Here is a 25,112-nt window from a genome sequence, read left to right as displayed (position 1 = left end):
GTTCAGTGTCTATCTCCTTAATGTACACTTTTTCATGTGCTCAGTGTTTTTGTGTTTTCACACGCTCTTGTGTAGTCTCTTGGCCTTACTTTCCTTATAGGAACTTAATGCCACTTACTGCCTCTTTGTATGTGTCTCCTCTGTCACTTGTTGCTTCTTTGCTGGTGACCAGTCAGTCACTGACTTCCTTTATGTCTGTGGCCTCCCTCTATTGCTCTCCTTGTCTTTGCTTGAAGTTTTTTTACTTGCCTGCTCCCTCTTTGTTCCTATAGTGCGTACCGTCTGGTGATCTGTTCCCACTTGTGCTCCCTCTTGTCCCCTGTCCACTTTTGTGAATTTTTTCTTTTCTCTTCTGCTCCCTTAGTTTATTTTTTATTATTCTTTTCTTTTTACATCTTTTATTTGCCCCATTTCCTTCTCTGTTCTCCTTGCCCATCCTTCTATGGTTCTTTTTTGTTCTCCACACTTACCTTCTTTACATTCTGTGGTTCTCCTGTTTTTCCATGCCAAGCCTTCTGTGGCATTCCTCTGTTCACCCCCAACCAGCCCTCCATAGTTTCCCTTGCCTGTCCTCCTTTGTTCTTTTCTCTCCCCCAGACTCCTGGGGGCTGTTTCTTTCACCCCACTTTTTCCCACTAGTTTTTATCTGTTTGAATTCCACACAACCGTCTTGGTTTTTTCAGTCTTGTAGTTCTCTTCCCCTGTCCACTGTGCATGAGTAATTTGTCACCTCCATTTCTGCATTTCTGTTCTCCACTTCCTGATTTATTTTCTTCAGTCATGCCTACACTCCAAGTGGTTTCTTGTACGTTTTCTCCAACCACCATTCCATCCCAAATGTTTCACTTTTCCAACCTACCTTCAATATTTTTTTTTTTACCTCTTCCCACACAACCTGGATTTCCTCACCATACCTAAGATCTTCGATCTCCCTTCACCATACCACCCTACATAACTTGTTATATCCAAACCCTACCTACATTTTCTCTCCCAGAACCCACCTACCTACCTTTCTACCTAGTTACTCTCACCCCAAACTCCCCTCCATCTTTTTTTTTCTTTCTCTCATTAAAGTGATGGTAAATTACATATAACCTACAATCTTATTCATAATCAATATTATTTTCCGTCATTCCCCCCCCCCCCCGATGCGCTAAAACAATACGTTTTTTTTTTTTTTTTTAAATTGAGGTGGTGTTTTTTACCTCTAAACCAATGGGCAATCTAGCCATAAGGCACTTCTTTAAAAATAAAAAGTGACTATTACTTTTCTGGTTAGAGTACTGTAGTATGTTTATGGTGGTACCATGTATACATAAGTATTAAAAATTATATAAAACTACCTCGTTTGCATGTATAAACTGTATTATCACATGTAAATGTTGCCTAAATGACATAAGATATTGGTGTTTAAAGGGCCATAATACCCAAATGTTTAAACACTTGAAAGTGATGCAGTATAGCTGTAAAAAGTTGACTAGATAATATCACCTGAACATCTCTATGTAAAAAAGAAAGATATTTTACCTCAAAAAATCCTCAGTAGCCACCTCCCATTGTAAAGGATTTCTAAGCAGCATATTAGTGTGTCTGTCCCGGGACAACTGAAGGGATGAGCATCGTGAACTCTCATATTATTTCACCAATCAGGTAAAGGAAGCTTACTATGAAATCTCATGAGATTTGACTCACAGTAAGAGTTCATGACCTCACCACTGCTGATGCTGATTGGCTGCTGTTCATTTCTTAATTTTTTAAAATTTTTTTACCTGCAGCTGGGAGCAGCTGAGTATAACTTTTTACACAGAACTAACTCTACTGAGCTGAGGAGATTGTGAGGTAAAATATCTTCCTTTTTTACATAGAGATGCTCAGGTGATATTTTCCTGTCAGCTTTTTACAGTTATACTGCAACAGTTTCAAGTGATTTAGCATTTGAGTATTATGTCCCTTTAATCTTGGTCCCTTCCTTTCTCCAAGCTGTCTTATTTTATAGATACAAATATTCTGAAATCTAAAATTTTTAGAAATCAAACAACTTTCTGGTCTCAAGCTGTTTGAATCGAGGCTTTTGTATCTGTATCAAGCAATGCTTGACAAATAGGCGCCAAGGAACCATAACTGCTGAAACTTTACTTCTGGCCCCTAACATTCAATAGGGTTGGCAGCTGTCTACAACAAAAATACTAGACACTATCTAGATGACTGGACTCTATAGTAAGTGGAGTCACACAGTGCCCCCCTTCAAAAGACCCCACTCTTGATCCAGCCATCTATAATTTTTAACTGAGTAGTCGTTTTACCCCTCAACTTCCTGTAACATGCAAATCAATCATTTTACCTCTCTGGTAAAAACAGAGAGAAGTGATTTGACCCCCTTGACTACCCATCACTTCTTTATGCTTCCTAATTGTAATGCATTGAGACATATGAGTTCTCTTAGATTTAGCTAAAACTCAGGAACTTTAAAAATGTAATAAATAAACAAAAAATGGACATTCAAGTGTCCTGTATTTTGTGAAAGATTTTACTGGCCTGTCCGGTTGAATACTGGACACATAGAAACCTTATAGGAATAGTCTAGTCAAAATTAAACGTTCATGATTCAGATAGAGCATGCAATTTTAAGCAACTTTCAAATTTACTCCTATTATCAATTTTTCTTCGTTCTCTTGGTATCCTTATTTGAAATAACAAGAATGTAAGCTTAAGAGCCGGCCGATTTTTGGTTCAGCACCTGGGTAGTGCTTGCTGATTGGTGGCTACATTTAGAAACCAATAGGCAAGCGCTACCCAGGTGCTGAACCAAAAATGGTCTGACTCCTAATCTTACTTTCAAATAAAGATTCCAAGAGAACAAAGAAAAATGATAAAAGGAGTGAATTAGAAAGTTGCTTAAAATTGCATGCTTTATCTGAATCGGGAAAGTTTAATTTTAACTAAGCTATCCCTTTAATGTTTAATTACTATTTTACATATATCATTATGAAAACTTGTTACAAGCCAGCAAGAATACCAATGAGCCAGCATTAAAAAACAACAACTGTCTGGTACAAGGAATAGACTGTGCATTTAAAGGACAACCAAACACCGTAGAATAGCATAACTAATAACTGCATAATAAAAAGAGAATGCTAAAACATTTAGTTTGAATTTCAAAAGAGTAGTAGATTCCCCCCCCATAAATATCAGTTACGTTTTCCTTCCCACTGTGTCATGTGACAGCAAGCAGCCAATAACATAATGCATATATGTATATCCTGTAAATCTTGCATATGCGCAGTAGGATTTGGTGCCTCAGAAAGTGTGCATATTTAAGTAATGGAAGTGAATTGGAATTTTTTTTTTTTTTTTAAATGGTGTGCTCTATCTGAATCATGAAAATTTTATTTAGATTTTAGTGTCCATTTAAAGTAGTAAACATTGAATATGAAGCTTGTTTTTGAAAAGAAATTAAGCCCTATTCTTTACAATGGGCTGCTCTTTAAGATCCTTTACGACATTTTCTTTTTAACAAAAGATTGTTTCTTCATGTTCCTGTTAAGAATGTTTTCAGAAAGGTTACCTTTGTAAGTAACCAGAAAATCATTAATAAGTAGTTAAAATAACACCATCCCATCCTAATAGGATCACAATAGGACTCATGCAGGTATTGTGCCTTTTTCAATAGCAGGTATGTGTCTAGGATTTCAGGTTATCACAAATCACGAAAAGAAACCCCACCCGTATTTTTTGTTTCCCCGTAAATAATCCAAGGAGGTGTGACATTCCCACGGTTCCCCACCCTAAAATAAAATAGAAAACCCTATAACATTAATATCTCATTAACCCTGTCTCACCACAGGTTTGTGTGTTTTCATACAGAAGGAACTGTAGCTTTATAATAAGAGGTGACTTTCTTTATGGGGTTTTATTTAATAGTGGTGTTTGTGTAACTCCGTAAATCATTTCTTTAACATGTTTGTGTGTGTGTTCAGAGAATTCCTTTTTATGTATGTTTGCGTTTCATGTCCCTTTAAGCTTCTTTATATACACAGTTTTTTTTCCTTTAGAGCGTGTCATTTTAATCAACTTTCCAACTGTTATCTAATTTGCTTTATTCTTTTGGTATCGTTTTTTGAAGGAGCAGCAGCGCACTACTGGGAGTTGGCTTTACGCATCAGGTGAGCCAATAGCAAGTGGAATATGTGCAGCTAGCCCCCAGTAGTGCACTGCTGCTACGGAGCCTACCTAGGTATGCTTTTCAATAAAGGATGCCAAGAGAACAAAGCAAATTAGATATTAGAAGTAATTTGGAAAGTTGTTTAAAATTGCTTGCTCTATCTGCACCATGAAAGTTTAATTTTTGACTTCACTGTCCCTTTCATTATTTGTAAAAATAGGAAGGGATTATACCAGTGTATAACGTCATAGATCAATATAAGCTCCACTGATGGTATAGGTCAGGGATTGACCCATTTTATTTGTATATGTATTAAAGGGACATTCCAGCCAAAATTGGAATCCACATGGGTGCATTGAATAGAAGCATTTTTGTAATATACATGCATTAGCAAAAATGCTTCTAATAAAAGCTATAGCTGTTTCAAAAGTGTATTTAAGTATGCAACGTGCACCAGCATCTTAAATACAGCAGCTGTTCAGAGAGCCTAAGGTGCTTGCATCATCTGGTAATTACTCAATTTGTTAATTACTGGCATAATACAAGCCCCACTGGCGCTCTGAGCAGCTGCGGTATTTAAAATGCTGGTGCACTGAGAATATCTAGCTGTGCTTCTCATGCACGTGCAGAGAAAAATGTTAACACTAAATCGGTGATAACTTTTACTAGAAGCATTTTTGCCAATACATGTATATTGCAAATATGTTTCTTTTCAAAGATGTAATTAATCTATGTGCCATTAAATTTTGACTGGAATGTCTCTTTAATGAGCATTTTAAAATGGTTTCTTACCAGTATTAGAAGACATTCTGATTAAAAAAACTACATCCTCTATTTGCTCGGAGCGTTTTTGACTTACTGACCTTTGATATTAGTGGTTAAACACATTGTTAAAGTCTCTCTTGGGAGCTGAATGCTTTGTAGCTCACTATGAGGACTTGTCTAGAGAGCTAATCACGAGTGACTGCCGCAGGTCCCCCCAGTCACTGGCTGCGTCCTGCTTGGGAACTGTAAGTCTTGCTGCTCCTAAGCAGGACTTTGGGTATGTGTTTAACACATTGGCAGGGGTAAACACAGTTATCTAGAGTGAACAATACATATATGGCATGTGCTGATGCAGGTTTCTCATTTCTAGTCACCAGGGACCCCTAACGGGCCAGATTTTCACATCATCTGATCTAGAGCACAGGTGAAATAATCAGCTGATCAGTAACCCACTCACCCATCAGCTATTTCACCTACTTCAGATATCATGGAAATCTGGCCTGTTAGGGATGCCCCTTTTACGGTGCAGTTCTACAACAGTCGATTACCAACTATATGCTTTATTTAAATAAAAAATACAATGTATGGATCTTTTTTTTGCAATGGGGCTTTTCAAATTTTGTTTCATTTTTTTGTTATTCTTTGTTGAAAAGCAGGGATTTCAGCTCAGAAGTGTGCTCGTGTCTGCTGCACTATATGGCCTCAGTTTTGCCACAATGTTATACAGTAGCAAGAGCACTAAATGGCAACACTATTTCCTATCATGTATGCTGCAGACATGTGCACACTACCTATCTAGATAGCTCTTCAACAAAGAATAACTTGAGAACAAATCAAATTTGATGCTATAACTAAATATTGTACACTTATATTTTTTCCTTTTTAATTGTATTCTCTATCTGAATCATACAAGAAAGGGTTTCATGTCCCTTTAAAATATTACCAAAACATATCGGGTTTCTTCGCTTTTTGATACGCATCAAAATATTTACCGTGCCTATTGAAATCGGATACCTTAACACGTCATCAAATTATGTTACTTGAAACCCAACTTTTTTCTTTAAAGATTCAAATTTGAATAAAAAAAAAAAAACTTTACTACTATTGTCAAATGTAACTAGGAAGCTAGTGCGCATGTGTCTGGAGCAAATATGCTGTTGACAATGTTGTACCATTCTGAGCACTAGATGGCAGCAGGGTGCGCACAATTTAGAACATTGTAAAAAGCATTCCTGCAAAAACGGTTGCCATATAGTGCTTTAGGCACCTGCATACCACCCACCTATGTGTGCTCTTCAGCAAAGGATACCAAGAGAACAAAGTTGATTTGGTAATAGATATACATTGGAAAGTTCTCCTTAGGACCTTTTTTTTTTTTAATGGGTGCACCAATCGACTGATTTTATCTACCACCTGGCTAAAATTTATTTCATGATTCGGCTAGAGGAAACCATTTAAAACAGCTTTCCAATGTACTTCTATTTAATTGCTTTGTTCTTTTGGTATCCTTTGTTGAAAAGCATACTGCTAATTGGTGGCTGCAGATATATATCTCTTGTCATTGGCTAACTGATGTGTTCAGCTTGCTCCCAGCAGTGCATTACTGCTCCTTTTGCTTTGTTTTCTTGGTATCGTTTATTGAAGAGTATAACTAGGTAGGCTCATAAGAGTTCAGGAGTGTGCACGTGTCTTTAGTACTCTGTTATACAATGTTGCAAAACACTGCTGCTATATAGTACTAAAGGCACATGCACACTCCTGAGCTATTATGAGCCTACCTAGTTTTACACTTCAATAAAAGATACCAAGATAATGAAGTAACTTGGGAAATTTGTTTAAAATTGCATGCTCTATCCGAATCTTGAAAGATTGACTTTACTGACTTTACTGGGACACTCAGGCTTTATTAAATTTTCATGATTCAGATAGAGCATGTCATTTTAAACAACTTTCCAATTTACTTCCATTAAAAAAAATGTGCACAGTCTTTTATATTTACACTTTTTTTTGAGTCACCAGCTCCTACTGAGCATGTGCAAGATCTCAGACTATACGTATATGCATTTGTGATTGGCTGATTGCTATCACATGGTACAGGGGGAGTGGAAATATACATAACTTTAAAATGTGTTAGAAAAGAATCTACTACTCATTTGAAATTCAGAGTAAATGCTATTGTATTGTCTTGTTATCTTGCATTTGTTGATTATGCAAATCTGCTGTGTTTACTGGTCCTTTAAGTGTATGATCATTATATCTTGGTACATTCTCTTACAGGATATAACAAATTGGTTGTGCCTGTAGATCACATTATGTCACTGGCATATTCTTGTAAAAGGTAATAAATATTAGCAACACAGCTTTACAAAACTCTTGTGGGCACTGCCATTTTTCTACCAGTTTTCTAACCACAATTGTTCTCTGTTGCATCAGAGTATAATAATACAGGTAACTCTCTATTTAGGATTCAACAGTTTGTTTGTTTTTTTGCAGCAAGATCTCATTGTTTGTATTTAATTCTTTAATTACAAGGAATTTAGCAGCTTTTTGTATGAATTCTTTACAGCAACTTGTTTTCTTTTTTCCCCCTTACTTATAGGGTTTCAGTGTTTAGATTCCACCAGACCTTGTCAAAATGGAGGCCGATGTACAATGTACTCAAACGGAGAGGCTGCTTGCATGTAAGTATTAGTAGAAATGGGGGGGGGGGTGTTGGTGGCAATGACTACTTGGCAGGAACAATGCAGACAATGTTTTATGTGTAAGATAGTAGGCGTGCACTGCTGCTGTCTTCTTTTTTTGCCCGTACGTGTTTACATAGAAGATGTTTCTTATCCCACAGGGCACAACGCTTACAGAGGGAAGTAGAACAGGTTGTTATGTCAGGGTGTGTGTAGTGGGAGGGAGGAGGAGACATGCAGCAAGGAGTGCCAACAAGACAGGTGCATGATCAGTAACTCCGTGTGCCAGTTACTGTGTGCAAGGCTTCTGATCCAGAACGAAAAAAATAACCCCAAATGTTATATATTGTAGTTATTTTTTGTTGTTGCATTCTGTTATGGAGCCATTATATTTTAACTTGTGAATGCCAAACATGTATGAATAATTCCCTTTAATAAATCAGAACAAGTAGCAGCAAAAGAATAGACCAACCAGGGATAGTCGGTAATTATCCTGACTGCAAGATAAACGGCCACGTCAGTGAGGTGCAGTTGATTGGATCGCCAAACATTTGTATCTTGCGTGCCCATATATTTTGTTTGCAACACTATGTATTCTCGGTTGCACATGTTTTTAAAGGCATATAGCAGTGTTTTTGTCATTGTAATAAGAAACCCTCTAAGCAGTGACCTACTTAAAGGGACAGACAACACCAGAATTTTTGTTTAAAAAGATAGATAATCCCTTTATTACTCATTCTCCAATTTTGCATAACCAACAGTTATTATAATACACATTTTACGTCTGCGATTAACTTGTATCTAAGCATCTTATGACATGCCCCTGATCACATGACATTTTATTTATTATCTATTGACTTTTATTTTAGCCAATAAGTGCAGTGTCTGCCACAAGCCACGGGCGTGATCACAATGTTATCTATATGGCCTACATGAACTAGCACTCCCCAGTTGTGAAAAGCAAATAAACAAGCATGTAACGAGGAGGTCTTCAAGGTCTGATAAATTGGCATATGAACCTCCTAGGTTTAGCTTTCAACTAAGAATACCAAGAGAATAAAGCAAAATTGGTGATAAAAGTACATGCTCTATTTGAAACATGAAAGTTTTTTCGGACTTGACTGTCCCTTTTAAAGGGTCATGAAACTCAATTTTTTTTTCTTTTGTTATTCAGATAGAGCCGGTGATTTGGAACAACTTCCCATTTTACTTCTGTTGTCTAATTTGTTTTGTTCTCTTGGTATCTTGTGTTGAAAAGGATATCTAGGTAGGCTCAGGAGCTACTGATTGGTGGCTGCACATATGTATCTCATGTTATTAGCTCACCTGATATGTTCTGCTAGATCCCAGAAGTGGATTACTGCTTCATCAAAGGATACTAAGAGAATGGAGCAAATTAGATAATGTTTCTTTCACGATTCAGATAAAGTATGCAATTTTAAACAACTTTCCAATTTAATTCTATTTTGAGTTTCATGTCCCTTTATTATAATAATATATTTAGTAGGTGGAACTTGTTCCATACGTGTTTAGGGTGTCCCTCCACCACCAACCCATTCTTTTTCCTTTTTGATTTAGTTCTTTTTCTACCTACACTACTTGAGGTAGTGCAGGCTACAGCCTTGCTGCATCTGAAATGTTAAATTTTACCAAATGAAGAATACAAATTTAACTTCCTCCTTTCATCCCATATCATGCTTACTATTGTCTATGGCTGGTTGGTGGTCAGAGCATGCTGGACCCTCAGTATTTAGGTAATTCCCAAGGTTATATGGATTTGTGGGCTTACTCAAAAGGTCCCCATTATTTGTGGCTGTTCTTCTTTCATAATAACCTTGGTGAAGCAAGCCGTGTTATAAAGATGAAAGTCTGGAACTTCTCATGACATGTCTATGAACTGACAGTCCCAGGTACAGACATTTGAAGATCAGATTGTATATTTATTATTGTGCCTTTGCTCCTATGTATATTGTATTTATTGGAAACACTATTTTTCTTCACTGTACTTTTTTTTTGGTATTTTTATTACAGAATTGATTTCTTATGCCACTTTTTTGTGTTGGTTTCTTCTTTTTTTCTTTTTCTTTAACGTTTAAACTGCTCAACATATGTGACACTGTGTTCAGTCATGGGTCCAACATTATGGTTGTTGTATGGGCCTGGCTTGTATACAAGAGTCACTATTATACTATTGTGAGGTTGCATACTGTTTTGTAATTTCAAGGATCCATGCAATGAGTTGTATCTCTACGTCTCATTTTTTTTTACTTTGGTTCCTGTATCAGTGCCCCCCTCACCCCTTCAGCTCAACTGTGTGCGTCTTTGATCTTTTAAAATATTTTGGTGTGTGTTACATTTGAAGAGTGATCTACTTGACAAGTTCTAGAGAGCATATAGGTTCTGAAGGCACTTATGGAAACAGAATGTTTAAAAGCCCCCCAAGCCAAGGACTTGAGGTCTCTTCATATTACGCTTTCAGTAGAAAGACTGCTTTTATTTTGTGATCCGTCCCGTTTGGATGTTTTATCTTGTGATTTTGGAGGTTTGAAAATTGGTTTGGAGATTTGAGATTCCTCTCATTGTTTCCTCAAGAGCTTCTTGCTTGACTTTTTATAGATGTTTTAAAGGGACATTAAACCCCAAAAACTTATTTCATTATTCAGACAGAGAATACAATTTTAAACAACATTCCAATTTACTTCTATTATCTAATTTTCTTTATTCTTTAGATATCTGTTGTTGAAGAAATAGCAATGCACAGGGGTGAGCCAATCACATGAGGCATCTATGTGCAGCCTCCAATCAGCATCTACTGAGCCTATCTAGATATGCTTTTCAGCAAAGACAAGACAATGAAGCAAATTAGATAATAGAAGTAAATTAGAAAGTTGTTTAAAATTATATGTTCTAAATCATGAAAGAAAAAATTTGGGTTTCATGTCCCTTTGTCATTTGTTTTTGTGTTAGCTTTAGTAAAATTATGCTAAATTCACGCATTTTGTTGCTTAAAGGCGTAGGAAAAGATCATATTCTGCTTATTCTCATTCTCACAGAGATTTAGATTTCAACCTGCTGAAGAAATCCTGCATTGTCCTACTTCCTTTATCAAACTGCATAGTCTGTTTATATCCACACTTTCTGAGACACCGGCTCCTAATGAGGATGTGCAAAAGTTCAGTGTATACGTATACACATTTTATGACTGGCTGTTGGCTATCACATGATACAGGGCTTAGGAAATGTAAGCACATTTTGAAATTTGTCAGAAAAATAATTTGCTTCTCATTTAAGATTCAGAGTAAATTCTATTGCATAAAGGGATATGAAACCTACATTTTTTTCCTTTTATTATTCAGATAGAGCATGTGATTTTAAACAACTTTCTTATTTAGTTCCATTATCTAATTTTCTTTATTCTCTTGGTATCCTTCATTGAAAAAGCAGCAATGTACTACTGGGAGCTAGAAATGCTCTGGGTTAGCCAATAACATGAGACACATGTGCAGCCACCAATCAGCAGCTCCTGAGTCAACCTAGGTATCCTTTTCAACAAAGGATATCCAGTGAACCAGTCAAATTAGATAATTGAAGTAAATTGGAAAGTTGTTTAAAATCACATGCTCTAAAGAAAAATGTGAGTTTCATGTCCCTTTAATTATATTCATACACACATGCATCCATTGCAGTTTTGGTACTTACCACATATGTAGGAAGTCTGTTTTGTGAATCAATCACCCTTTCTGTGAAGAAATGCTTCTGTTGGTTATTTATGGGCTCTTATCATCATCTATCCTATTGCCTTTCTATCTTCTAAGTGCTTCCTCTTCTCTTTGATATTGGATCTTTTATGCTCTTGATATGAATTAATAGGTAGAGAAAATTAGCTTGTTTTGGCTGAGTTTTGTATTGATAGACTATTTAGTTTTAAGTCTATTATTTCACAGAGGGTTGTATAATTTATTTATCCCTCTTTAATATTTTAGGTAGGATTATAATTTTTTTCTTTTTCTGCTTTTCAAACATTTGGAACAGAGTGATGTGTCATTTCCATACTATCAAGTGAATTGCTGTACAAATAGTCCTCCTGATAAAGCTGATTTACTGACCTTAACAAACTCTAAGCCCAGGCAAAGACGTTTTATTTATTTACATATTAATAGTTATTTATTACAGCTCATACTGCAATATTCTAAACTTACAAAGTGACTTGCAGCTCAGTTTTGTTAATGGTATAAGGACACATGTGCATCGTAGATCTTTTGCACAAAGTATTTTCTGTACACATTTCACCTGTGTCTAGGATTGACTAGTTCTCAGTTTGATATCTTGATGTAAAGTAGAACTGCTGAAAGGTTCATCAAGAGCCTAGATAGTTTAGGGCAATGCTGTACCTCCATTCTGTGTTAAAGTTCACAGTTTAAAGTGATCAGTTATTAAAAAAAAGGATGCTAAACTCACCCTGAATGTGCCTCCGCGCATCGCTAAACTCAGTGGCTCAGGACACCCACAGCACATCACTCTTCTACCAATGAGGTGACGCTTGCACCTCTAAACTAATAGCCGTGCGTGCATAAAGAACACTATCAGCTGACACGCACGGCTATTGGTTTAGAGGTGCAAACATCACCTCATTGAAGGAGAGCGATGTGCCGTGGGCTGCCGGAGCTGCTGAGTTTAGTGATGGGCAGCAGCTCAGAAAGGGTGAGTTTAGCACTTTTTATTTTTTATTTTTTAAATAACTGGTCACTTAAACTCCACTTTATTTTTAGTGATGGTAAATCCTAGTGTTTGTTTTCCTTGGATTTAAATGTAGCCACCAATCGGCAAGCATTATTCAGGGTGCTGAAGCAAAAATGGGCCGGCTCGTAAGATTTACATTCCTGCTTTTTCAAATAAAGATACCAAGAGAACAAACAAAATTGATAATAGGAGTAAATTAGAAAGTTGCTTAAAATTGTATGCTATATAAGAAAAAAAATTGGGTTCAGTATTCCTTTAAGCTTAGATTATAGATCTGCTCTATATGACCAAAAGTATGTGGACACCTAGCCATCACATCTATGTTAGGTTGTTCTACATCCCATTCTAAAACCATTAAAATGGAGCATTAATATGGAGTTGTCCCCACTTCCCCCCCCTTTTTTAGCTATCACAGTTGCCACTCTTCTGGGAACGCTTTCTGGAAGATTTTGGAGTGTGTCTGTGCCCATCCAGCCAAAAGAGCATTTGGGAGGTCAGGCACTGAAGTTGAACGAGAAGGTCTGGCTCGCAATTTGCATTCCTATCCATCCCAAAGGGGCTCAGTGGAGGCCACTCAAATTCCTCCACACCAAACTTCTCAAACTATGTCTTCATGTACTTCACTTTGTGCGCAGGGGCTCAGTCATGCTGAGACAGGAAAGGGCCTTCCCCAGACTGTTGCCACAAAGTTGGAAGCAACCAACTGTCTAAAACATCTGTATACTGTTGCATTAAGATGACCCTTTACTGGAACTTAGGGTTTAGCCCAAACCCTGAAAAACAGCCAAGACCATTATACCTCCTCCACCAAACTTTACAGTAGGCACTATGCATTCCAGTAGGTAGCATTCTCCTGGCACCTATCACACCCATATTCTTTCATCAGACTGCCAGAAAGTGAAATGTGATTCATCACTCCAGAGGACATTTTTCCACTGCCCCAGAGTCCAGTGGTGGCTTGTGGCTGCTTGTCCTTGGAAACCAATTTTGTGACTCCCCTGATGCACAGTTCTTGTGCTAATGTTAAGTCCAGAGGCAGTTTGGAACTCTAAAGAGCGTAAAAAAGGGTCTATCATCTGTTACATCTTTCACTACAGTCTCACTCTGTCAGTTTGCACTTTGTGGCTTGGCTGTTTCTAGACGTTTCCACTTCACATTAAAGGGATAGTAAACCCCAAAATTTTCTTTTATGATTCAGATAGAACATACAATTTTAAACAACTTTCCAATTTAAATTTATTATCAAATTTTCTTCATTCTCTTGTTATCCATTGTGAAGAGACAGCATTGCACTACTAACAGGAAGCTGAAAATATCTATTTAGCCAATCACAAGAGACAAATGTGTGCAGGCACCAATTAGCAGCAGCTTCCACTAGTGTATAATATGTGCGTATTCATTTTTTAACAAGGCATACTAAGAGAACAAAACGCATTTAAAGGGACATTAAACACTTTGAGATGGTAATATAAAATGATAAATTGTATATAATAAAACAGCTCTGCAATATACTTTCATTATTTATTTTGTCCTCTTTGCATGCAATTCCATTCTGAAATTGTGAGCTTTTCAGTTCCTGTTAGAAATGGAAGTGCAGAACACTGTTAAATCCAGCACAACCATTGGCTGCACACTCTAATGACCTATGTATAACTGTCTCTAATTGGCCACAGCAGAGAAGGTAACACAAGTTACAACATGGCAGCTCCCAGTGTTTTATAGACACTAAAACTTTACACTTATTTTGTCACTTTTTAAACAACTAATGAAACTTTAAAAAATACATCTACATATTATTCATGGACTAATCTTAATCTTTTCTTTGAATGCATCATGCTATCTAGCATGTATTTAGTGTTTAATGTCCCTTTAACATAGAAGTGAATTTAAAAGTGTCTTAAAATGACATGCTCTATCTGAATCATGCAAGTTTAATATTGACTTTCCTATCCCTTTAATAAGACTTACAGTTTACCTGGGCTGGTCTAGTAGGGCATAAATTTCACAAAGTGACTTGTGGCAAAGTTGGCATCCTATGTCTGTGCCATTTTTTTAAAGGGACTAAAGTATGACTCACTGTACTGCCAGTGTACGGAGAGGTCATGTGCTGGATTGTTTGCACCTGTTAGCTGCTGGTGTCACTGAAACACCTACATTCAATAATTAGAAGGGTGCCCATATACTTTTGGCTATATACTGTATATCAGGGCTCGACAAACCCAGGAGCCTGGGAGCCACTGGCTCCTAGAATTTTACCCCTGGCTCCTAACTTTTTGGGTTATTCTCCATATATCTATTTACAAATACCACTGTCTGGCTCCTAAAAGTGTACCTGGCTCCTAAATATTCTTACTGGCTCCTATATTGTAAACAGATTTGTCGACCTCTGCTGTATATGTACTTGATGTGTTTAAAAAAAAAAAAAAAAAAAAAAAGACGTGAAATTCAGTGGTGCAATAGTAGAGCATAACTTCATTAAATTTCCAGTGCATTCATCCCCTATACAGCAGTGCATTTCAGTTCTTTTGACAGACTTGCATTTTAGCCAATCAGTGCTGGCTCACAAATAACTCCACAGGAGTGAGCACAGTGTCATCTATATGGCACACATGAACTAGCGCTATCTAGCTGTGAAAAAAAACTGTCAAAATACACTGAGATAGAAGCGGTGGCCTTCAATGGCGTAGAAATTAGCATATGAGCCTACCTAGGTTTAGCTTTAAACAAAGAATACCAAGAGAACAAAGCAAATTTGATGATAAAAGTAAATTGGATAGTTGTTTAAAATTGCATGCCCTATCTGAATCATGAAAGTTTAATTTTAAATTACTGTCACTTTAATAAAAAAATACAATGTTGTAATAAACAGTCTTTTTATATAAATACTTGTGATGTGTGAAATGTAGTAGTCTGACTGAACAAATTGGCCTGTTTACATAATATATAAAAACACTTTTTTATAGATACATGTGTGTATGTAATGTAACAAAAGTATTCCACTTACACTCGGTCAAGGAGGCGACACTCTCTCAGGTCCTATGAAAAGTTTTGCACATGGGTGTCTAGGGGAGGGGTTGGAATTTTGCACCTTATTTAACTATTTTGATGCCAATGAGCCACCCTTTTAAAATCACATGCAGCTTTTGTACAACACACAAGTTTCTCCTGTTGCACATATTGGAACTGATAATATTATGTTTGGATCGTTTTATACCTCCCACAAAGAGAAATTCCTGCGTATACCCATGACTGTCTCTTCCTCTGAATATTTAAGTATACTTTGGTTATATTATTTGGGCTGTTGTATTATTTCAGCAGAAACCAATGATGATTAAAGTGTAAACCTACCTACCACCCTACCTAACTTAAAGGGACAGTAAACATTAAACTTTTTCTTTTCAGTAACAAAAACCCTATAAAAAGAAATGCACCATACCCCCAGAAAAGGGCATTGAAAACACCCTGCAAACCTACTGCGCGGCTCCTGGTGCCGTCTGCTTCTCTGTAAGCAGCTTTTTGTAGAAACATAGTAAGCAATGATCGTTTATGGCAATCGTAATGTAATGATTGCTACAACTTTCCCATCAGCAACACGCAGTCTGAGAGAAGCTAAACACATGTGCTGTAGCTTCTTTTGGACTGAGAGTATTGCTGAGAGAAAAATTGCAGTGATACATTTGCCTTATGATTGCTTAAAGGGACAGTCAAGTCCCAAAAAAACTTTCATGATTTAAATAGGGCATGCAATTTTAAACAACTTCCCAATTTACTTTTATCACCAATTTTGCTTTGTTCTCCTTTTATTCTTAGTTAAAAGCTAAAACTAGGAGGTTCATATGCTAATCTCTTAGACCTTGAAGACTGCCTCTAATCTGAATACATTTTGACCACTAGAGGGCATTAGTTCACATGTTTTATATAGATAACATTGAGCTCATGCACGTAAAGTGACCTAGGAGTGAACACTGATTGGCTAAACTGCAAGTCTGTCAAAAGAACTGAAATAAGGGGGCAGTCAGCAGAAGTTTAGATACAAGATAATAACAGAGGTAAAAAGTGTATTTATATAACTGTGTTGGTTGTGCAAAACTGGGGAATGGGTAATAAAGGGATTATCTTTCTTTTTAAACAACAAAAATTCTGGTGTTGACTGTCCCTTTAATAATAATAATAATAATAATAATAAAAAACTACTTCTAGGGTGTTGCTGTTAATATAATGATTAAAAACTTGCTTGCAGTGTTTTTTTTCCCTATGAAATAATGGCTTTCTTTTAATATTTATGCTTCTGAAATAAAAAAAATAAAAACTTTTACTGTCCCTTTAATATCAAGTATATATGTTTGTGTGTGTGTGTATTTGCATGCATAATGCATATACAATATACAGACACACACACACTATCTTATTGAGAGTACAATAATGGTTACAAACAATTTCTCTCCCCCTTAACTGACGCATGCTGCACAGATGCACCTTGCCTTAATGAATCAGTGCTCTTAAGGAGCAGTAGACAGGTAAAAACACCCTTGCCGTGGGAATGAGCGTTGCTTAGAACTTGACTAACTAGTTTGTCCAGTGACAAAGGGTGCGGAGTGTGGTGTATGAGGGGGGGGGGGGGTTATATATCGGCAAAATCATCTATGTGCAAAACATATATATGTAACTTTTTTGAAAGGTAATTCTGAACATATATCCATTGTAATCTACACTTATTTTGTTTTTAAAGTTATCAAATACAGATTAATATTATATTGCAAATGGGTGGAGATTATTAATATAGTGGACGTAGAAATGTGATATACCTTACAGGAGGGGCGTAAACGGATTTATGTTTTGAGATTACTTTATATGATTCATGTCTTAGTATTGTACTTTTTTATTTTTTATTTATTTGATGGCATCAGTTGAGACATAAGTACATCCTGCCAAAATTTCATAAAAGACAGCTCAGATGTAAAGCAGTTGGATGACTGGTTATGATTTAATATGGGATATTTTTTTTTATGCCTTTCCGGATGTGTATGGTCCTGCGGGAGGCAGGGGGGACATGTAAGGGGGGGCCAACACTAAAATATTTACCCCTTCTGTTATGCTGGAGTCCAGCTGTCTCACGAGGGGGGGCTGGAAACGGGGATCGTGGGAAATTATGAGAAAGCTGGAACATCTGGTTTTCATCTGGACTCATTTATCCACCTGTCCTTGCCAGTCTTGAGACTGTCTTTCAATGCATGCTGAGTTTTGATCTTCATCAAGTTCAAGAGTATTTTATTAGCCTGACATTTTACATGTGTTTTTTCAAGTAATACAATACATATTTAAAGAATGTATAAAGAATAGAAATCAAGATGAGAAGACAAGCCATTGAATGTGTGTCAGTTCTATTGATCACTATTGCTGTTACATCTACTATATATTTGTCTTTATTTTGTAGTTTTTTCTTTTGCTAGAACTTGTGACATTCCATTTCATGTCATTTCTTCTGTTTATAAGAGCTTTGTCATGCCTTACAGATTTGTTCTTTGCCCGGTACAGGTGAAAGTCTAAGTCTCACTCTGTGCTGTTTTTCGTTTCTAGTTGTGGGTGGGCAGTGCATTCTGGGAATTCTTCTCTAAATCACGTATTGTTCCATTTTTCTCTGTGGTTCTAAGTTTGCAGTGAAGGCTGATGGCAAATATTTGGCAAAGAAAAAAAGTATCAAGTTTCTGGCACAGCTCCTTTTCAAATATACACAAGCTCTTCTCTTGCGGCACTCATTGACTAGCAGGAGGCTCGTCTTACTGTGCCCAGTGCCCAAAGGCAAAAAAAAAAAGTTAACAGACTCATGTATATAATTTCCTGGCAACAACCCAAATCTAATTCTAATAAAGTGCTCTAAGAAGGGTCTTATCAATAATAACTAAAAAATATATTTATATATTTATAGTACAGATGAAGCTTGCACTCTCCAGATTTTCAAAAAGGGGCTTTATTTAGCAAAAAATGTGACGTTTCGGGGATCAATCACCCCTTCATCAGACCATCGTCTGACGTGAAACGTCACATTTTTTTGCTAAATAAAGCCCCTTTTTGAAAATCCAGAGTGTGCAAGCTTCATCTGTACTGCATTAATTCGTGCCTGCACCCTGGTAGATGCTTTTTAAGTGAGAGTGCGCTTTCCTTACTCTATTATATAATAATATATATATATATATTATTCCAAGAAGTAGTTACACACTAGTTCTTGGAATATCTGCTACAATTTCTCGGCACCCTGATACGGGGACTGTTAACTGCAACTGAGAGTGCGCCTACTCTATGGCATGTTTATTATATGTATATTATATGTGTGTATATATATATATATATATATATATATATATATATATTTTCTGACTTAAAATCGTATTCGCTTGTGGCAACCATTTTAAATTACTCTAAAACTGTACACCATGGATGATGATTTTGATTTTTAAGAATATTCATGTGTTTTAGCCAAGAAATGGTTACTGCTAGCTCTAACTAATCCCAGCTGTTCCATGTCTGTCTTTCTTGAAGCCTAACACCCCCACCCTCTTGTCTCGTTGTTTCCTGTTTACTTAATTCTGAGGGGTTTTTCACACTTTTCCCATATCAGTTTTCAATTTTGTCTCCCCCCCCCCCCCCCACAATTTGTGTGCTTATTTCCTTTTTTTCATATCTTCTTAAATTATTTTTTCATTAAACAAGGAACAGGGGACATTTCGTGTGAAATTGAACGCTGTAGCGTCTCACATTTGCTCTAAGCCTTACACATTCTGATGTTATTTGCAATACGTATAGTTGATTAATGTGGTTTAATATTTCTGTAATGTTTTTCCTGCTTGCCATTTGTGTGTATCCCATGCACAAGGTCCTTAAAGGGACAGGAAACCCCAACATTTTCTTTCATGATTTGGATAGAACATAATGGTAGCAATTTTCCAATCTCTTTCTATTATCAAATTTGCTTCATTCTCTTGTTATCCTTTGCTGAAGAAACAGCATTGCACTACTGGCAGCAAGTTGAACACATCTAGTTAGCCAATCCCAAGAGACAAATGTGTGCAGGTTCCAAATCAGCAATTTTCTCCCACTAGTGTAGGATTATGTGCATATTCTTTTTCAACAACAAATACCAAGAAAACAAAGCACATTTGAAAATAAAAGTGAATTTAAAGGGACACTAAACCCCAACGTTCTCTTTCAGGATTCAGATAGAGAATACAATTTTAAACAGCATTCCAGTTACTTCCATTATCTAATTTGCTTCATTCTTTCGATATCTTTTGCTGAAGAAATAGCAATGCACATTGGTGAGCCAATCGCATGAGGCATCTATGTGCAGCCACCAATCAGCAGCTACTGAACCTATATATGCTTTTCAGCAAAGGATATCAAAGGATTGACGCAAAATAGATAACAGAAGTAAATTAGAAAGTTGTATAAAAGTGCACGCTCTTTCTAAATCATGAAAGAAAAAAATTGGGTTTCATGTCCCTTTAAAAGTGTTCAAATTACATGCTCTTTCTGAATCGTGCACTTTTTTATTTTTTGACTTTCCTATCCCTTTAAAGGGATATAAAAGTGCAAATAGAAAATGCTCTATGTTAGAGACTTGTATTATTACATAATTGGTGGTATGTAGTGTTTTAAGGCTTTTGCAGAGGATAAACACCTCAGTCAGATGAAGAGCAGCACTGCACTACTAGGAGTTCGCCTCATCTGGTGAGACAATGACAAGAGACAACTGTGCATAGCCACCAATCACCAGCTAGCTCCCAGTAGTGTAGGATATGTACATATTCTTCTTTGCAATAAAGGATACTAAGAGAAAAAAGTAAAATTGAAAATATAAGTGAATTGAAAAGTGTCTCTAATTGAATCGTGCTGGTTTAAAGGGACATTGAACCAATTTTTGTTCTTTACTTTTCAAGATAGAAGTAAATTGGAAACTATTTTAAAATTGTATTCTCTTATCAAATTTGCTTGGTTCTCATGTTATTCTTTGTTGAAGAGATATCTAGATAGGTAGGGTGCACATTTCTGCATCACTACATGACAAATAGTGCTGCCATCTAGTGTTCTTGCTAATGTATAACATTGTTGCAAAACTGCTGCTGTATAGTACTGCAGACACGTGCACACTCCTGAACTTACCTTCCTGCTTTTCAACAAAGGATAGAGAAAAAAAACACTTGATAATAGAAGTGAAAGGAATATTTTGGGTTTATGTCTTTTTTTTTAAATTTAGACTTTCCTATCTATTTAAAAAGATATGAAACCTTCAAATGTATCTCATCGATCAGAGTATGCAATTTTAAACAAGTTTCTACTTTACTTCCATTATCAAATGTGCTTTGTTCCTTTGGTATCCTTTGTTGAAGGAGCCACAATGCACTACTGGGAGTTAGCTGAGCACATCAGGTGAGCTAATGAAAAGAGGCATATATGTGCAGCCACCAATCAGCTAGCTCCCAGTAGTGCATTGCTGCTCCTGAGCCTACCTAGATTGTTCTCTTGTTATCCTTTGTTGAAAAGCACTAAGTATATTAGATAATATAAGTATAGTGGAAAGTATTTTAAAATTGCATGCTCTGAATCATAAAATTTTAAATATTTACTTTTCCAGGACTAGTAAACACAGTAGATTTGCATAATCAACAAATGCAAGATAACAAGGCAATACAATAGCATTTACTCTGAATTTCAAATGAGTAGTAGATTTTTTTATAACACATTTCAAAGTTATGTCTATTTCCACTCCCCCTGTACCATGTGATAGCAATCAGCCAATCACAAATGCATATACAGATGGCCCTCGGTTTACAACGGTTCAATTTACACCGTTTCAGAATAGCAACCTTTTTTTCCAGTCATGTGACTGCTATTGAAAAGTATTGAGAAGCAGTGCATTTATTAAAATAGCCAGTAGGTGGAGCTGTCCGCTTGTGTTGCAGCAAAGCCAAGCAAGCGGAAATTAATCAGTTTAACCAGACCTGAGCTATCAAGCAGATTTCAAAGGAACAAGATCTTCCTGTCTATAAATCAGTCCAGATTGGAATGCATAGAAAGAACTTTTTGCAGAAAAATGCAAGTGAAGTCTATGTTGGGATTATTTTATTAGGTTTATAATGCTGTTTAGCAAATGTTTTTGTTCATTTAACTTAGTTTAATTATATATTCTGTGTTGTGTGATTATTTTATTAGGTTTATAATGCTGTTTAGCATTAAAAGTCTTCATTTCAAAGCTTTAAAAATAATGTATTAGGTGTTACTTATGACAATTTTGAGAGGGGCCTGGAACCTAACTCCCTCACATCCCATTGACTTACATTATAAACTGGGTTTCGATTTACAACCATTCCTTCTGGAACCTAACCCCGGCGTAAACTGAAGGCTACCTTTACTTATAGTCTGTGAATTATTGCACATGCTCAGTAGGAGCTGGTGACTCAAAAAGTGTAAATATAAAAAGACTGCACTTTTTTTTTTTTAATGGAAGTAAATTGGAAAGTTGTTTAAAATGACATGCTGTATCTGAATCATGACAGTTTAATTTGACCTGAGTGTCCCTTTAATTCTGTTTAATATGAGTGCTAAAATAGTATATATTCAGTGTCTGCAGACCCAGTAATGTGTTTTGTTTTCCCCCTCAGATGTCCCCCTGGTTGGATTGGTGAGAAGTGTCAGTTTAAGGATCCTTGTGTCCCTTCACCTTGTGTTAATGGAGGTGCTTGCCAAAACTCCATCCGTGGTGGCACAGTGCAGTATGAGTGCAGCTGTGCTAAAGGTTTTAGAGGTGAGTGATTAATGTTTAAATTAGCGGATGTTTTTTTTTATTAAAGGGACATTAAACACTTTGAGATGGTAATATAAAATGATAAATTGTATACTGTATATAAAACAGCTCTGCAATATACTTTCATTATTATTTTTGTCCTCTTTGCCTGTAATTCCATTCTGAAATTGTGAGCTTTTCAGTTCCTGTTAGAAATGGAAGTGCAGAACACTGTTAAATCCAGCACAACCATTGGCTGCACACTCTAGTGACCTATTTATAACTAACCCTAATTGGCCACAGCAGAGAAGGTAACACAAGTTACAACATGGCAGCTCCCAGTGTTTTATAGACACTAAAACTTTACACTTATTTTGTCACTTTTTAAACAACTAATGAAACTTTAAAAAATACATCTACATGTTAGTCATGGACTAATCTTTTTTCTTTGAATGTATCATTCTATCTAGCATGTATTTAGTGTTTAATGTCCCTTTAAGTAAGGAGTTCAAATTAAGTCATATAATTCCCTTTTACACTTTTTTTTTTAGGACAAGATTGTTCCCTCATTGACGCTTGTGCTTCAAACCCATGTGAAAATGGTGCACGCTGTACAAATTGGAATGGCCGCTACAACTGTACCTGCCCATTGGGATACCAGGGACGCAGCTGCAGAGTAGATATTGATGAGTGTAAAACTCCTGGTCTGTGTCAAAATGGAGGACAATGTGTTAATACCCCTGGCTCCTTTCGCTGCAGTTGCCCTAGTGGTTACACTGGACAATTTTGTGAGGCTGTATATGTGCCCTGTGCTCCCTCTCAATGCCAAAATGGGGGCACCTGCAGACAGACTGGAGATCTTACGTACCAGTGTGCGTGCTTGCCAGGTAAGGAGAGAGATATCAGGTTGGAGTTGATTGCACAAGCTGAACACTTCAGGGCTTTGTTTCAACAACTTGTTGTTTTTAATTGTTTTAGGTTTTGAGGGTGGAAACTGCGACATAAACATTGATGACTGCCCAGGACACAAATGTATGAATGGTGGCACATGTGTGGATGGAGTAAACACCTACAATTGCCAGTGCGCCCCCGAATGGACAGGTAAGTTACATAGTACTTCCATAGTCTCCACTTCCCTTGTATTTTCCACCGCCTACTAGCTAACTAAGATCACTTATTGGCAGCGGTAGGTCAAACCTGGTCCCAGTTTATAGCCCAAGATGCCAAATGTATCTAGATACAGGCATACTTTGTTTTATTGCACTCTGCAGATAGTGTCAAGTAAGTCTATCACCGCAATGTTTCCAACATATATACACAGACACATAAATATACACTATGTATAACTATATATATATATATATATATATATATACACACACCAGCAACAATATTATGACTCACTGAAGGCTCAGAGGATGGTTAACATTTTTTGCAATAAAGTATTTTTAATTAAGATATATAAAAAAAAAATTTTTTAGAGATAATGCTATAACACACTTAAAGGGATACTGAACCCACATTTTTTCTTTCATGATTCAGATAGAGCATGCAATTTTAAGCAACTTTCTAATTTTAAGCCTAATATCAATGTTTCTTTATTTATTTTAAAAAGCAGCAATGTAAGCTTACAGGCCGGCCCATTATAGGGTTCATCACACTGGATAGCGCTTGCAGATTGGTGGTTGCTTTTAGCCACCAATCAGCAAGCGCTACCCAGCCAGCTCGTAAGAAAAAATTATATTGGGAATAAATTAGAAAGTTGCTTAAAATTGCATGCTCTATCTGAATTATGAAAGAAACAAATTTGTGTTCAGTATCCCTTTAATAGAATACAGCTTCATGTAAATAGAACTTTTATAAAAATTAGGGTGAATTTCTTTGATATATTAGTTTTAGTGCGGAACATTTTTCAATTAATTAAATGGATTTTTTTTATTTACACTCACTCCATTATTTGCTCTTAACCATATCTACTTCTTCAGACATTTTGTATTTTTTTTATATAGTTTTCTTTTGAACAACGAATTTGAGGCTGCATTGACCCAATGCAGGGTTTGTTTGCTGTATTAAGCAAGTGATGCAAAGTAATAAAGGTTCTTAGTGGAAGTTATCCATTACATTTTCATGACACTTTCAAATATTTTGTTTCCCCTTTTTAATTTTAGAGCAGTAGTTAATAACATTTTTACTAGTGCCAAATATCTTTAGCTTAAAAAAAAATGCAACTTAGATTTTGTCTTTCGCAGTTATGGTCTTGTGCATTTTGTAACCTAGTATTTAAATTTGGATGGGTTTTAATTTGCAAAGGCCTAGATTTAGAGTTGGGCGGTAGCCGTGAAAACCAGCGTTGGAGGCTCCTAACGCTGGTTTTTAACGCCCTCTGGTATTTGGAGTCAGTCATTAAAGGGTCTAACGCTCACTTTCCAGCCGCAACTTTTCCATACCGCAGATCCCCTTACGTCAATTGCGTATCCTATCTTTTCAATGGGATCTTTCTAACGCCGGTATTTAGAGTCGTGGCTGGAGTGAGATTTAGAACTCTAACGACCAAACTCCAGCCGCAGAAAAAAGTCAGTAGTTAAGAGCTTTTTGGGCTAACGCCGGTTCATAAAGCTCTTAACTACTGTGCTCTACAGTACACTAACACCCATAAACTACCTATGTACCCCTAAACCGAGGTCCCCCCACATCGCCACCACTCGATTAAATTTTTTTAACCCCTAATCTGCCGACCGCCACCTACGTTATACTTATGTACCCCTAATCTGCTGCCCCTAACACCGCCGACCCCTATATTATATTTATTAACCCCTAATCTGCCCCCCTCAACGTCGCCTCCACCTGCCTACACTTATTAACCCCTAATCTGCCGAGCGGACCGCACCGCTACTATAATAAAGTTATTAACCCCTAATCCGCCTCACTCCCGCCTCAATAACCCTATAATAAATAGTATTAACTCCTAATCTGCCCTCCCTAACAT

General features: G+C 36.6%; 1 protein-coding gene across 1 annotated transcript in view; it reads left to right on the top strand.

Moving 5' to 3' along the window:
- The window catches only part of LOC128663658 (neurogenic locus notch homolog protein 2), a 123,389-nt gene that overhangs the window by 26,557 nt on the left and 71,720 nt on the right, over positions 1-25,112 (top strand). The window contains exons 2-5 of the mRNA XM_053718093.1: positions 7,527-7,608; positions 22,005-22,147; positions 22,678-23,013; positions 23,105-23,227. Coding sequence (XP_053574068.1) covers positions 7,527-7,608; positions 22,005-22,147; positions 22,678-23,013; positions 23,105-23,227 — 684 coding nt within the window. The remainder of the gene's footprint in view (positions 1-7,526; positions 7,609-22,004; positions 22,148-22,677; positions 23,014-23,104; positions 23,228-25,112) is intronic.

Source organism: Bombina bombina, chromosome 6 (assembly GCF_027579735.1).
Source record: "Bombina bombina isolate aBomBom1 chromosome 6, aBomBom1.pri, whole genome shotgun sequence".
Taxonomy (NCBI): Eukaryota; Metazoa; Chordata; class Amphibia; order Anura; family Bombinatoridae; genus Bombina; species Bombina bombina.
The sequence above is the reverse complement of the archived record's forward strand: the minus strand, read 5'-3'. Positions and strand labels throughout refer to the sequence as shown.